General features: G+C 45.2%; 2 protein-coding genes across 12 annotated transcripts in view; one reads left to right on the forward strand and one right to left on the reverse strand.

Annotated features, from left to right (window-relative positions):
- The window catches only part of SMARCA4 (SWI/SNF related, matrix associated, actin dependent regulator of chromatin, subfamily a, member 4), a 115,374-nt gene extending 109,502 nt beyond the window's left edge, over window positions 1–5,872 (forward strand). For all 7 annotated transcript variants that reach the window (XM_044443644.1, XM_044443643.1, XM_044443646.1 and 4 more), the window contains 4 exons: window positions 3,380–3,481; window positions 4,201–4,333; window positions 4,897–5,036; window positions 5,381–5,872. In XM_044443644.1, the coding sequence (XP_044299579.1) occupies window positions 3,380–3,481; window positions 4,201–4,333; window positions 4,897–5,036; window positions 5,381–5,413 (408 nt within the window). In that variant the 3' untranslated portion in view covers window positions 5,414–5,872. The remainder of the gene's footprint in view (window positions 1–3,379; window positions 3,482–4,200; window positions 4,334–4,896; window positions 5,037–5,380) is intronic.
- Window positions 2,862–14,762, reverse strand: DNASE2 (deoxyribonuclease 2, lysosomal). 5 transcript variants are annotated; one of them, XR_006416040.1, is made up of 10 exons: window positions 14,633–14,762; window positions 13,055–13,303; window positions 12,474–12,587; window positions 11,436–11,613; window positions 10,670–10,748; window positions 9,729–9,893; window positions 8,547–8,744; window positions 8,006–8,429; window positions 6,570–6,717; window positions 5,031–5,479 (listed from the first exon to the last, which is right to left on the reverse strand). XR_006416040.1 is itself a non-coding variant. In XM_044443658.1 (9 exons), exons 3-8 carry the CDS (start codon window positions 12,566–12,568, stop codon window positions 8,047–8,049), a joined length of 1,098 nt encoding a protein of 365 aa, XP_044299593.1. In that variant the 5' UTR covers window positions 12,569–12,587; window positions 13,055–13,303; window positions 14,633–14,762; the 3' UTR covers window positions 2,862–3,558; window positions 8,006–8,046. The 5 variants fall into 5 exon arrangements, 4 of the variants coding, with proteins under 4 accessions (XP_044299593.1, XP_044299594.1, XP_044299591.1 ...); XM_044443658.1 differs by lacking the exons at window positions 5,031–5,479; window positions 6,570–6,717 and adding an exon at window positions 2,862–3,558; XM_044443659.1 differs by lacking the exon at window positions 6,570–6,717.
- Window positions 14,763–15,265: the final 503 nt, after the last annotated feature.

Consider the following 15,265-nt stretch of genomic DNA (forward strand, 5'->3'; position numbering starts at 1 on the left):
AGGTCCCCTAGGGTATGGAATGGGCTTCCAAGAGAGGTGGTTGAACCCACAACAGTGAGGGTATTTAACGATAGGCTGGACATGCACATGGTAAGCATGTTATGAGTGGAGCTGGCTGGAACTGGGGGTCAGACTAGATGGCCCAGGAAGTCCCTTTTGACTCACTCTGTTTCTATGTTTCAATAAGGTATGTTTTGTGTAATAGAATTTTCTCTAGATGTCAGTGCTTACAGCTTCTGTGGCCCATCATCCTAGGTGTCCTACAAGGATGTCAGTTGTACACCAGTCATTTCATTCTTGGACTGTCAAAAACCTTCTCTTGTGCTCTTGGGCAGCAAGTGTGGCATCGTGACTCAGAGGCTAAGCTGTGAACCAACAGTCTTCAGTTCAAAACTCTCCTTTATTATAAACATTTGCTAAGTTGCAGTATCAAACCTTCAACCATTCACGCACCTATGGTGCCACATGACTGTCTCCTGATGACTAAGTAGGAAAGGTATCTGTACACTGGAAGATGGTCCTCTTTTTTGTTTCAGGTGGTCAGGTATGCCACAAGTAGCTAGCATAGGTAGAGTGGGTGAGCAAGCTAATCAGAATGCTTGTGGGCTACTTATTTTGCAGACTAAGTTGCAAGGTTGTCCATATTTCTGAAGGACTGCCTTCCTTAGGAAGCATGTTTGAGCACTAGCCACTATATTTTGATGAGGTTCAGATAAGAGCATGAATAAGCAAGTTGTGCTTGGATTAGTTTGGAATCCCTACCTTTTCCCCCTCCATTTTATTATATTGTGATCAGTGATGTGGGGCAGAAAAATTTCCAGTGCTTTCTTATTCCATGGAAAAAATCAGTTTCACCAGTTCATTAATAAAAATAAATGTATATCAGTTGCAAATACAGTATTAGGCAAGCTTGGCAGTTTCAAAGTTGTACATAATATGTTCAGGTGATTATCCTATGTATATGCACTCACACTTGTGTGTGTGTGTGTATCAGTAAAATTCATCTGTTTTTCAGAATGAAATGAAATTAATAAGAAGTGATAGCAAGAAGTAAGGTGCCACAGTGATCTTATTGGAATAGCATTGAACTGGGTGGTTGTGAGCACAATTCTTTGGCTTGTTAAAATTATTGCGTAAGCAGTTTTCAATAAGTTTTTCCCTTTAAAAGTAAACAATATAAGGGAAGTACATTTAATTTTGTAAAAGTATCCCAATTAAAGTGACATAATAAATCCTTTAAATCACATTAAATGTGACTTGATTTTTCTCCTCAAGCTTTGCTTACTAAATACAAGTAAAATAAAACATGCTAAATTAGATCTAAATTAGTAGGGTAAGGACAGGCAACTAGTGGCCCTCCAGATGTTTTGGCTTACAACTCCCATTTGCTTTCACCAGCATAAGCAGTAGCCTACTCCTGCCCCGAGGCATCATAACATTTTTCAGTTGAAACTGAAATAATTTCATACTGTAAATGGATATAATTTGCTTGGAAAATTTTCCAGTTCCAAATTTTCTGGAATCCCCATGTCACTGAATGCGATGGATTTTGTTCTGATACCTTAATATAGCTGATAGCTTTTTTGGACACCATCACCTTCAGCTTTCAAGACTGTTGCCTTCTCCCTCATTTAAGGGATGGGGTGCAACACACCAGGAGGGAGAAAGTGACTTTCCGGAATGCTCTAGCAGGCTTTGTCTAGAGAGCTTTAAACTGATCTAGGGAGATTGGGATCACGGCCCTCTGAAACTAATCATGATCGGACTGGCGAAGGAAAAGGATCGGGGTCTCAGTGACAGGGTGATGTAGGGACAGCAGGGGCTGGCATGACTACTGCACAGAGAGTTCCTGCTTGTGCCAGGAAGCCTGGGAGGAAGAAGGATGTCAGGGGAGCCAGGGAATGGCTTTCGCAGGAAAGAGCTGTGATGTATATATACCAGTGCTAGGAGCATGGGAAACAAGCAGGAAATGTTTGAGGCTGTCCTGGCGATGAATGGGTACAACCCAGTGGGGGTTACGGAAATGTGGTGAGATGAAAAGCAAGATTGGAATGTTAACATAGAAGGGTATATTTATTTATTATTTATTTATTAAAACATTTTTATGCCGCCCCATTCGCCGAAGCCTCGGGGCGGCTTACAACAAAAAATTAAAATAACATTTTAAAATATATACAATAAAATACAAATATATAATATAAAACATACACTATAAAACAAGCCGCCCTGGCCAAATAAAATTCAATAATATTAACATTTAAAATACTGCTTAAATAAAAAGGTCTTCGCCTGGCGCCGAAAAACAAATAACGACGGCGCCAGGCGGACCTCTCTGGGGAGCGCATTCCATAACTTAGGCGCCACCGCTGAGAAAGCCCTCCTCCGAGTAACCACCCTCCTAACTTCTTCCATGGAGGGCTCCCGGAGAAGGGCCTCTCCCGCCGATCTCAGGGGGCGGCTGGGCATATAAGGATGTAAGCGCTCCTTCAGGTAACCAGGACCCAAGCCGTTTAGGGCTTTATAGGTCATAACCAACACCTTGAATTGGGCCCGGACTTCAATGGGAAGCCAGTGAAGCTGACGGAGAACTGGAGTCATGTGAACATAACGTCCAGTCCCCGTCAGCAGCCTGGCAGCTCTATTTTGGACCAATTGAAGTATCCGGACCGTCTTCAAGGGTAGCCCCACGTAGAGCGCGTTACAGAAGTCCAAACGGGAAGTCACCAACGCATGTGTCACTGTCGCAAGGCAGTCATTCTCCAGATAGGGGCGCAGCTGATGAATTAGCCGAAGCTGGAGGAAAGCGCTCCTCGCCACTGCTGTTACCTGAGCTTCCAGTGAAAGCTCTGGGTCGAGGAGCACTCCCAAGCTGCGGAGTCGAGGAGCACTCCCAAACTCTGTTTAGGAAGGACAACTAGGAATTGCCCACTAGGTCAGCCTGAGACCTTGGACCTGATAGACCAGGTTGGAAGGATATCTTGGGGGGGGGGGATTGGGAGGATACGGTTATAATGGGAGAAGTTCAAGGGGCCAGGCTTCAGGCTGGATGTCCGGAAGTACTTCCTGACAAGTAGAACCCCGAGGATATGGAATGGGTTTCCAAGAGAGGTGGTTGAGGCCCCATCAGTGAGGGTGTTCAAGGAGAGATTGGACAACCACATGTTGGGGATTACATAAGTGGAGCCAGCTTGCACCTGGAGGTCAGGCTACTTGTAATTGGCCCAGGAAGCCCCTTCTGAGTCGCTTTGTTTCTATGTGAAGTGCTGAAAACATGGAGTTACATGTTCAAGCAGAATCCAAGCAGGAAAGTAGACTTCTTCAAACATGGGTGGCAAGTAAGCAAGTGGGATCAGTCATGTGCCCTTTCTTCCTCTTTCAGGAGCGCATCCGGAACCATAAATACCGCAGCCTGAATGATCTGGAGAAGGATGTCATGCTGCTGTGTCAGAATGCTCAGACTTTCAACCTTGAAGGCTCTCTGGTAGGACTTTCCCCAGCAATCCTCTATGTGCGGGTCAGGTCCTGCCTGCATGTCCTTGGCCCTGAAAAGCAAGTCCCCTCCAAGACCCCACGAGGTGTGAGCTGGACCGTAACTCTCTTTCTGGAACTAATCAGAGCTATCAACACTTGATGTTAGATACTTCCTTATTACAAATGGTTGCTGTGATACCATTTGGGAACCATGATGTCTTGAGTAGTGTATAAGTAGCAAGTGTTGAGCTTGCACAAAACTATGTGGGGATTTCTTGGATTTAAGTGGTGTGAAAATATTATCTGGAGAATTGTGTGAAACTCAAGTTTGCTCTGTAATTTTGGGGAACCATTTCTACTTATCTCTTGGTTATATCAAAATTAAAAACCATTTTCAATATTCTGTTGTTGCCGGTTATGCATTATCTGTTAAGAATCAACATAATATAGCTGGTAAGAAAGTAGTTTGAAAGCTACTGTTGCCGTAAACTTATTTGATGGCCCTAGACCAACTATACCCTTAGCCCTCTGCAATATTGCCTGCCTTAAATTTTGTTGGAAGGATGTTTGTGAAGTCTTTAGAACGCTCAGTCGCCCTGTAAATCTACATATTGTTAGCATTAATCCAAAGAGCTCTCTCTAAATGAAAGCACTGTGACCATATGACAAGTTGTGAGGAAGTAAGGCTTTTCACTTTCCATGTGCATCTCCTTTTGTGGTTCCCTACAGATTTATGAAGATTCAATTGTGCTGCAATCTGTATTCACCAGTGTGAGGCAGAAAATTGAAAAAGAGGAAGACAGTGATGGTGAGGAGAGTGAAGAGGAAGAGGAAGGAGAAGAAGAAGGATCTGAATCAGAGTGTAAGCAGTTTTCCACTTGCTTCCTCCTCTATTCTTTTGTGAAGACAGATGTTTCAGTAAGATGACTTTGGTATTTTGACTAGAGAAAATGTCTGAAAGTGGCAATCAAACTATCAATCAAACTGACTTGATATTGTGCACAGAATAGAGGCAAGCTCCAAATGTATGAGGAAAGCCTCATGCTTTGTCCTTGATCTGGGTGTGAACAGATGACTTCTTGATGTTCTTTAATGAGAAAAGGAGATTTTAGTGTGGAAATGTAGATTTTCAGGGTCATTCACCCACCTAGGGAGATTGGGACCCCAATGCTTTCTGAACAAAAAAGCAGTGAAGTTCAGATGACATAGTCAAGAGCTTTCTTGAGGAGGAGGAGGCGGCAGTTGGCAAACGTATATGTGCTGCTGCTGCTGCTGCATTGCTACCCCTGAGTTCTGTCTTGGTGAAAAGATGTCCTTTGTGAGACTGACTCTGTCCTTCTGTTGCGGTTTGGCTGTGCTAAGGGAGAACAAGAAAGCTGCCTCCAGGCCAAATACTCATCATTTTCTCGTTGTTTTTCCCTTCAGCTCGGTCTGTCAAAGTGAAGATTAAATTGGGCAGAAAGGAGAAAGCACAAGACCGGATGAAGGGCCGCAGACGTACCAGCCGTGGTTCACGGGCCAAGCCAGTAGTTAGTGATGATGATAGTGAGGAAGAGCAAGAGGAGGTAACTGCAGAATTTTATATCCCCAGAACTATTGTCACTGTCCTAGAAGAAATCTGTGCAATTATAGTCAAGGGGGTGGAGAGCAATGGAAAGAGACCATTACTTTTAAGGTAGGCAAACAAAGAGGCGGGTCCCATGTCACTATATCCATTTTAGTGGTGTAGTGGATATTATGTTGGACTAGAACTAGAGACTGCTGTTCACCTGGGAAGCTTCCTGGGTGATGCTTTCTCAGTCTAAGCTACCCCACAGGTTTGTTGTGAAGATAAATTGCATATATGGGTGCTGGGGGACACTTGTATAAAGTATTGTGTTATATAAAAATATTTTTCTTTCTTTCTCAGGATCGCTCAGGAAGTGGCACAGAAGATGATTAAGTGACATTCCGTGGTGCAGGCCTCAGGCACCAAACTTTCCAAAGCAGAGATGCTGTATTCCCTTAGCTGCAATGGGTAGCAAGAAACGTAGTGTCAGATGTGGGTAAACTGTATAAAATTCTTCCATATTTATACTGCAGTGAAGATGTAGGACTTATTTGTGTCTTGCCTTGTCCTCACATCAGTAGCATTTGTAACAGCATTAACTGTTTAAAAAAGAATTATGACTTGGGGAACACTTGATATTTTTTTCTTTTTATGGCAGTACTATTTTCAGTTGCAGTATTGAATCACTGTAGTTTTAACCTGTGGGTGCATGTGTGTAGCAGTCCACTTCCTAGTACTGTATTTTATGAAACAGGTTGAATGGCCAGCTGCCAACCATGTGCAGAGAGGATGGCAGTGGCAACTGTGTCAGTGTCACTGGATTTCAGACAGTAATAAATTAAGTAAAAATGATCCTTCCTGTGGTGCGTGCATTTTTCCTCACTTGGTCTGGCTTCACCTTAGTACTATGAGGTGAATATAAGACCCTGCTGGACCAGACCGTGGCCCATTTAGTCCAGTGCATTGTTCACGCAGTGGCTAAGCAGCTGCTGACAAGCGGGACATGAGCACAACAGCACTCTTTCACCCATGTTCCCCAGCAGCGGAGGTTCAGAGGCCTCCTGCCTCTGCTGCTAAAAGGAGCGCATAACCATCAGGACTAGTAGTCATTGATGGCCTTAGCTTTCAGGAATGTGTCCCATCTCTTTTTATAGCCACTCAAATTGGTGGCCATCATGACATTTTATGGAAGTCAATTTTATAGTTTAACAATGTGCAGTGTGAAGTGTTTCCTTTAATTGTCCTGAGTCTCTTACCACTCCCTGTCCATCACCATCTCTTACCACTTTCTGTACATCATGCATAATTCTGTGCACCTCTGTCATGTCTCCCCTTATTTCCTTTTATTCTAAGCTAAATAATTTCAGGTGTTGTAACCTTTCCTCATAGGGGAGTTGTGCCAACCTCTTGATCATTTCAGTTGCCTTTCTCTTCCTGCTGCCCCGATCACCTGAGTACATTTCCTCAACGTCTGTCTGTATGGTACAGTTCCTTGTCTAGCTGATTATACATAATCCAGACAATTATTTCATTTTTCTACAAATCCCACCTGTTGCCTCCCTTGTGATACCAGTTTTATTAGGGGAGGTGGCATGTAGATAGAGTTGCAACAGCCTCTATGATGATCTTGCATCAAGTAGATTTAGGCTTAAGCCTGCTTAATCCTAAGGTTTAAGCCTGAGTATACCAGAGGGGAGCTGAAAATGAAGACAGGAATATCCAAATTTATTGCCTTTTAAGGGTTTAAGTCTTTAATGACATTGTATCAGGTAAAATAGTTGGATTTCACTTGCACACAAGTTTGATACATTGCCATAGTTATCTTCCATGCTAGGACTCACTGTACTTCATTCTGTGGGACTTGTACTTCATTTACTCATAGCTGTAGGAATCCCTTCATTTTATCCTTTTGAACTGGGAGAAAGAAGGCACAGTACGTGCACCCTGAGTTGCAGGCAAGCTCATGGTGGGGCAGCAATATCCTTGGGCCAGCAATAAGTGGCAGGCATCTCCTCGGAGTTCCTCTCCCAGCAATGGGCCACTGCCTGGGCTGTGAATATGCCATACTAAGCACCAAGAGAGCTCTGGCTATTGAGTGGTATAGAAGTGAGATCAATAATAATATTCTAAAGAATTATCACAAAACTGGGGAAAACAGTATCTTATATGTAGTGACTGGATTTATACAACTCTCAAGGTTGTATATGAGCTGACTGTAGTTTGTAGTTGAAGTGTAAGTTATTTGAATGTCTGAACCCAGTTGTATTAAACCATGGCTTGTTAACCATTAACAACTCATGAAGAGAACCCATAGTTTATTTTTGGAGTAAACCATGGTTTATGGTTAATGAACCATGGTTTATCATCATGGCTAGGTTCAAACATAAGTCACATTTCAAAAAACAAACTATGGTTCAGCAACAACCCGAACTCAGTCTTGTGTGCTGGTTATGTTGTGTAAACCCAGTCATTGTTATTTTCTTCAGTAACAAGTTTATGGCCTTTGTGCCTAAAGAGATTCTTTAAAATCACAGACTGAGAAGGATTGGATTTGCATTGTTGGGGTATGGAAGTCATGCCCTTGTTACTTATCTTCAAATTAGCATATCCTGTATAGAAACCCATATATACTGAACACCTAGCTTCTTGAAATAGCCTTATGCAAAATAAGCAAGCACAAACTGCCTGTTTTATACAGAATTCCTCAATGTGTTTTCTCCACCTCAGGCACACGACACTGGTAGTGCTAGTGTGTAACAGGAGACACTGATGAAAGGAAATGTCCAAGGTGCAAAGCAACACCTGCTGTATTTGAGATTTTGAAAATTAAAGGGTCCTTTCCAGAGAACTAGTTTAGGGGAGCCAAGTAGCAGCACAGCCAGTTACCAAAAGGGCCAAGAATTTAATCATCGCTTGATACACTGTGTTTGAATGCCAGAGGAGCAAATGCGAAAGTGGGAAACAATAGGAGTGATTCCCTGTTACCTGTTGTGTTCACCTGTGGTACTTCTTCTCTGTCTGATGAATCACACTCCCCTATGGCTCAGATTCTTCAGGTGGTACCGTGCATCATCACAGTCAGTATAATTCTGTACCAAGGAATGGAAGGCCTTCCAGATGGTTGAATCACGACAACAAATGGTGCCACCCCCACGCTGTTCCTCTGCATGATTGCGGTTCATGTCTCCAACACAGGCCCAGCCAGGATCACTCCTGGTCCCCACACACCACTTGGAATGGTCTTTTGTGGAAAGGAAGGTGGGAGCTGGATCCTGGAAAGCTAGTTTCTGCACGTTATAGACTTTGAAAGGCCCAGAACAGTTGGAAGGGAGGATCCCTCGGGATCTGAGCCAGAACTCGACATAGAGATCACTGGCAAGAGCTTGGGCTAACCAGCCAGAGTACAGATCTGGGTAGAGAAATAGTTACATGAGAAGACTTGAAGTGAGGGCCGACCACCTCTCCCTTCTTTAAAATCTCTATTTCCCATTACCTCCCTTTTTAGTTGTCTCATCTCATCACCTACCATCACCAAAGGAACGAAACTTGGCAAAGCTGACGAATTCCTTGCCCTCCAGTGATGTGAGGGCCACACTGGAATTCCATGGTTCCTGCTGAACATGCTGCCCCTTGGAAGCATTCAGTAAGGCTGGCAGGTCCTGAGCAAAAGTGCCTTCCACATGGTAATCATAGACGTGGGGTTCAGTGAAGAGCAACTGATTCCCTGAGGCAAAGAGACAATGAACAGAGTATCAGATCTGCTGTCTGGACAGGAGTCCAGTCTCTTGCTTGAAAGTAAGCTCTTCCTGCCCAGCAAATCTGCGGCAGCCTACAAACCTGGCTGGGAAGGGGTCAATTGCAAAACAGAAACAGCATGGAAATGGAGCTGTAGGCACAATACACCAATCAGACATGCAAATAATCCTGACTTCTTTATGGGAGTCCTGCTTTGTAGTGGAAACCCCACAGTTGCAGAGTGTGGCAAATGAGAAGGACAAAGGACAGCTGCCCCCAATCCTCTTGGATGGTTTGGGCAAAAAGCAGATCTCCAGAAATTTTTACTTCAAGCATTCCTGACTGCTGGCCATGCCAGTAGGAGCTTCCAGGAATTCACGTTCAATATCTTTGGAAATCTATCCTCTGCCTACCCCTGCTTCAGGTGACTGACCAGTACAGTGACTATCTGCAAGTTCTAAATTTAGCGTCCTATAGGGAAAGAAGTGTTACCTCTTTTTAGCAGGAAAGGCATGCTAAGGAACAGATGTTTGTGAAAATTCAGCAGTCATTCAGGATCGGGGGGGTTGTGGGGAGAGTCGAATGATAAAAGATGGACCAGAAGCCCTTAGGCAAGGACCATGCACATACACTTCTAAACACACTATAATAGTCTAGACTGAAATGAATTGTTGGAGTTGTCCTTCTCAACTTTCCATATCTTATACTACATTTACATGGAGTTGGGGATAACTTTAGATTGTATGATTCTTAAAATTCCATCCTCATGTTAGTCTGTAAAGTATGATGGTACTATAAATCATCACAAAATCCCATTCTTGTATACCACACAAGTCTGGGGAAATCCTACTTTTTAGCTCCTTCCAGCTCTACTTTCCAGCCTTCTAGCTCTTCCCCACCAAGAACCTGGAAATAATCCCAAAATCTGAGTTTCAGTATGACGGTTCTAGTAACAGAGATCTGAGGCACCTACCAATATCTTTGAATTGGCTGTAAGGATAGGTGACACAAAGAAAGGTCTGCCCAAAGGACAGTGCACTCTGGGGCCAGACATACTCCTTCTCATCTGTACTGGATGGAAAATGAGGAGTGCTGTGAAGGAGCCAGAATCCTTGGGTTCTGTCCAGGAGGATTACCCCTAAGAAAAACAAATGCTGATTAACTTTCTTCCTGCATTCTGAAGTTCTAGGAATGTAGCACAAGGAGTCCTTTAACCCAAGTTTCATGCACAGCATGTGACTTAAGGCATGACCAGTGATAATGGAGATGCCTCCTAAGCCACTCTTTGAGTAAGCCAGAGTTGTGTTAGACATCGGGGCCCATCCTGAGGCAAAAGACAAGGTGAGTTTTCTCCCCATGCCACATACTTCCATATTTGCCCTCCCGCCCCTTGAGATCGGCAGCAGAGGCCATCCTCCGGGAACCCTCCATGAAAGACATTAGGAGGCAAAGTACCTGGAGGAGGGCTTTCTCTGCGGTGGCGCCCCATCTACGGAGGTCCGCCTGGCACCGTCGTTATTTGTTTTTCGGTGCCAGGTTAAGACCTTTTTATTCCAGCAATATTTTAATAAGTTTTAATATTGTCTTTTCTATGTTTTTAATTGCAGCCAGTGTGGGTCGGGAATTTATTTATGTTATATTTTATGTTGTAAGCCATCCTGAGGCTTTTTGCGACAGGACGGCATATAAATATTTTAAATAAATAAATAAAATACAGAAAATGGACTGACAGGTGAACATGAGCTGAACCTGGAGATGTCTTCCCATAGGGATTAAGGGGCAGACTCTGTGACACACACATCTGTCCTCTAACATCTTGCCACCACCCTCAACAGACCCCTTTCATAAAGGTTAGGGTTAGGTATGGTAGGGCAAGCCCTGCCCATTAGGGCACGTTCGGACCAGAGGCACCACCTTTTGTATGGCCCTTCAAGATGAAAGAAGGGTTATTTGGAGGCTCATCATTGTAGAGGACGTAGGCCATTTCCTCCTCCTGGAAGGAAAATAAGACAAAGGGGTGGTCAGACAACTATCCTGTGTCAGTCCCCTTTCTCCGTCAACAACAGACACTGCGACTCTTCATACATTTCTTCTTCCTAAGACTGCCCTTCCACCCAAGTAGCACATATTTTAGTTCATCTCCTGAACTAGAAGTTCCTCTTGGACCCAACCCAAGATGAGTGGCAAATATAAAAGAATTAAAGCAGCAGCTGTATGCATTCCAGCAACTAGACTTAGCCTTTTCTTGACCAATGCAAGGAATGCTTGGGCATACATTTAGGATGGGGCCATGCAGCTTCCTGGAGCCACAAAGTACCTTTGGGCTAGCTTTGCACCTCCACCATAAACACAGGGTTCATCATGTTCTAATGAACCGCCATGTACGAGTGACGCATTCGTACTAATTGAAGCACCCCTTTTAAATTATATTGCAAGTCACCTCAAAGTCTTATTTGGCTGGAAAGCTGCTGCATCAATTTATGAATAAAAGAAAAATTAAAAAGCCATTTTAAAAACCCAGAACCTTGCTGCCTGAAAGATGGCTCTACCTCGGGTAGGTTAATAGACACCTGCCTGGCTTAAGTGAAGCCAGGAATTAGATCTTCACAATCTGGCCTCCTCCCGCACTCCTGGCCACAACATGGAAAGCCATCTTTGTGACTCCTTTCCTGAGACCCACCTGCCTCCGCCTTGCCTTCACATAGAGCTGCTGCAAGGTCCGGCCCACGGCTCCCACAGTGCTGTTCATCAGACTCCTGCCTTGCACCCAGCCCTGTGTTTGCCCATCTTGATACATGTACCGCATACCCTCAGCCGGAGGGCTATGAGGGGGCCTTGGCAGCTTGTAGACAATAAACCTGAAACCCAAGCAAAACACAATGCTGTCATGAAGAAGGTGGCCACCTCCCCATCTTGTTTTCCTCTTGTCTACTGGTGGGCAATGTGACTTGGACTTAGTTATTAAGAAATGAAGGGGAAAATTAGAATGAGGATTAATTATTTGAGGTTTAAAATCCTAGAACAAGCTGTGAGGGCAGACAATGCCATTATGCACCTAGGACAGAGCTTTAAAAGGCCTTATATATTAACCCCAGATGAAATCTACCTTATATGTTAACCCCAGGAAGAATACCAAGTAATTTCAACTGCATTATGCCTGGTTTTGTATGAGTAACCTTGACTACTTAACATTTACAATCCACAGCAGTATGAGAACCAGTGTGGCATGATGGTAAGAATTTGGCCTAGGGACCTGGGAGATCCAGGTTCTAGTTCTCACTTGGCCATGAGCTCACTGAGTGGCTTTAGACCAGCTGCTCTCTCTCAGTCCAACATACCTCAAAGTGTTTTTCTTGGTAGTTTTTTTTTTTTTGTGAGGATAAAATGGAACTGCCTTGGGCTCCTCTCAGTTTCCTTAGAAGAGGGGAAAAGGCAGGATAAAAATGCAATTTAATACTAATGCATTGTATGTGTTAAAAAAGAGGTTTCTAGCCCTCATGGTTGCAAGGAAGAAACTAAAATGTTTTGGTAGTTTTGGGCAAAAGCTTGACTCAAAAAGTCTGTAACTATGCAAGAGAAGGAGCAAGATTGTAGAGGGAAGGCAAAAGAAATCCAAATATATTACAGTGGATTTTATAAATACTTTTGCTGAAGAGCAATATATACATGTTAAACATTAAATTAAATTAAGACTAAATCGGGTGTAATTAACCCATACCAGTCCACAGGCTCTCCCGAGTCATCATAGCAGGAAATGCTCCCATGGACCGTGTGGTGGATGAAGGCCACAGGCAGCAGCAGGATGGGCAGCATGGGGCTTGTGTCAGAGGCTCTGCAAGGAACAGAGAAGCAGCCACAGCTGAGGAGCAGGACAGTAGCCAAGAGCAGGTGTGGCAGAGCCTTGCGCCCGAGGCGGATTTCGTTTCCCCGTGCTGAATGTGCTGAGCTTTCATTAGCGTCCACCAGCTGCTTCACATTTGTTGTGTGATTCATGTTTTACCTAGTTTTATACAGTCCTCCACTTGAAATCTTTTTATCTTACCCCACTGGTTCCTCCATGGGAAATCCATTAGGAACAGACAACAGAGCTCCAGAATACCTTTTGTTTGTTAGCACTAGGAATACCCATTCCCCAGGAAGTGTCCAAAAGAAAAAGAAGTTGCAGGAAAACATGCATCTTCTGTAAAGTTCTGGGAGCAAGGCAAGGCAATCCGTATATCAGTCCAGTAAGGAACCACTTCCATAACTTCTTTACACCCACATCTTACTTTGCGGTAGGGAAGGCCAAATAATACCTACCCAGGGATGCTTTCTTTTCAGTGTCGAAAGAGCTTGGCAACTGACAAAGAGGCTCTGGCAAAGAAGTGTTCAGCGAATTCAAGCTGAGTTTTAGCAGCGGTATTCGAGTGCCAGGCAGGGGGATTACAGCCAGTTCCTCTCTAGCTTTTAGTTTCTACCGACGATTCCCTCTCTTTGCTTTAATTTGCTGGACGCTGTGCACATGCCCGGGGGCTCGCACGACATCTCTTGCCAGGCTAATCCTTGATCCTTAAAAAAAAAAAAAAGCATTCATAGCTCAGCTCCCCCCCTACCTCCAACACCGGAAAGCGCAGCAGCAGCAGCCTGCAAAGGGGACGCTTCCCTTGCGATGCCCAATGCTGCTCCTTAGGAGCGGGGACGTGCAGGTGGGGAAGGTGGCGAGGGCGGCGCGGACGCCGGGCGACTCCCCTGCGTGGCTCGCCTTGCCAGGCTTTCCGCCGGAGCGCCCGCCGCCGTCCCAGCTCGCGAGCGCAAAGGGAGCGGCGAGCCAGCAGCAGGCACGCTCGGAGAGCTCCACTTCCCCAGAGCCCAACTGGAGAAAGGGGGTCACGTGCCCTGGCGCGGCTCCTCCCTCGAAGGGCGCCCTCGCCGAGCCCACGCAGAGGAGCGGGCGCCAGCGTGCGGAGCCAGTCGCGCTCGGGCTTGCCAGGGCTCCGGCACGGCAGGCCTAGCAGGAGTTGAGGCGCACCTGGTGCCGGAAGAGGTAGCCTCGTGGGCTGGAAGAGTGGACGCGCTCGCCCCCGCGGAGCAGAAGCTTGCCCGGCCATTTCGTCCAACTTTTCCTTTCCCAGGCAATTGCTGGCGGAAGGGGGGCGGATGGAACCCAGAAGGATGTTGGGGCACACCCTGGCCGCACACGAAAGGGGCCATTCCACCTTTCCTTGCGTTGCTTCATAAGCAAAAAGGATTGATAAGCGATGGGAAGCCATAGGAGAGCTACTGGCATCTGCCCCACCAGTAAGCTTGTGAATGGAGAAGGGCAATTGCACATTAAAAGCCATGTCTGGAAACCCCCAGGGCTCCCACAGTAATCATAAGGTGAGGGAAGTGATGACAAAAATGGGAGAGGCAGGGAGAGGACGGGCATGTCCATGGCAATGACAGGGCCACTGTATAATAAAAGCCTTGCCTAGGAATACCCGTAGACATGTATCTGTGTAGGAGCAAATTCACTAAGTTCAGCTACTTAGACATCTAAAAAGTCTAAAAATCAATGCTATGGAGGCACTGCAGAGCATAACTTGACAAAGAGAACCTAAGTGCCAGGGTGATTGAAACCAACCTGTGAGACAGGCCAAGAGACAGGGTGCAAAGCTGTTGGTACTCCTGGACTTACATGGTTTGACATTTAAAAACAGAAGCGAATGTCAATGCGTGTGAACAACCCTAGCAATGTACTTACGTAAACGTGGAAATAATGATTCCCTCTCTTCTTTGGCTTTTGTTTGTGAAATGTATTGATTTATTTAGATTGTTATGACAAACAATCCCATTTTAATAGGTTGACATCATCTTAATTTTCCAGAATGGCATTGGGGCCCCACCATTCATTGCTACCTGGTAAGTCTGAGGGACTTCAGGTGGTGCAGTGGTTTAAACCACTAAGCTGCTGCTGGGCTGGTTGATCGAAAGGTTCACAGTTCGTCCCAGTTGACAATGGGGTGAGCTCCTGTGCTTTGTCCCAGCTCCTGCCAGCCTTGCAGTTCAAAAGCATGCACATGCAAGTAGATAAAAAGGTACCACTTCAGTGGGAAGGTAACACCAGTGTTTACCTGTTTACCATGCCAGCCACATGACCATGGAGACTGACTGCAGACAAAGGCTGGCTCCCTCAGCTAGGAAATGGAAATGAGCACCACCCCCAAGAGTCAGACCTGACTGGACTTTAATGTCATGAGGAAACCTTTACAAGTCTGAGAGAGTGAGGAGGACTATAGGAGAGTGCAGAAGAGATACAGAGAAAGTGTCAGGATCGGCAGCTTCTCCAGGTGGCGTGATAGAGAAGGTGGCCTGATCCACCTCACAGAATTGGCATTAGATTGGCAACTACTTGCAGGATTAAGACCCGGGTAATCCTGCAGCCCACCTGAAAGCCAGGAGGCTCTATAAAGGGCTCCTCAGTGCTGCCCACCTCTGCTCATAATGGACTGTTGAGTTGGTGGCAGCTGTTTTGTAGCCCGGATCTGGCTC

This window comes from Varanus komodoensis, unplaced genomic scaffold (genome assembly GCF_004798865.1).
Source record: "Varanus komodoensis strain SLA01 unplaced genomic scaffold, ASM479886v1 scaffold42, whole genome shotgun sequence".
In the NCBI taxonomy this organism is placed as follows: domain Eukaryota; kingdom Metazoa; phylum Chordata; class Lepidosauria; order Squamata; family Varanidae; genus Varanus; species Varanus komodoensis.

Coding starts and splice junctions, on each gene's coding strand:
- DNASE2 (XM_044443658.1), bottom strand. CDS start 12,568: ATGCTGCCCATCCTGCTGCTGCCTGTGGCCTTCATCCACCACACGGTC. Junction 11,614..12,473: donor TCGGGAGAGCCTGTGGACTG/GTATGGGTTAAT, acceptor CTTGGGTTTCAG/GTTTATTGTCTACAAGCTGC. Junction 9,894..10,669: donor CTTGAAGGGCCATACAAAAG/GTGGTGCCTCTG, acceptor TGTTTTTCTTAG/GGGTAATCCTCCTGGACAGA.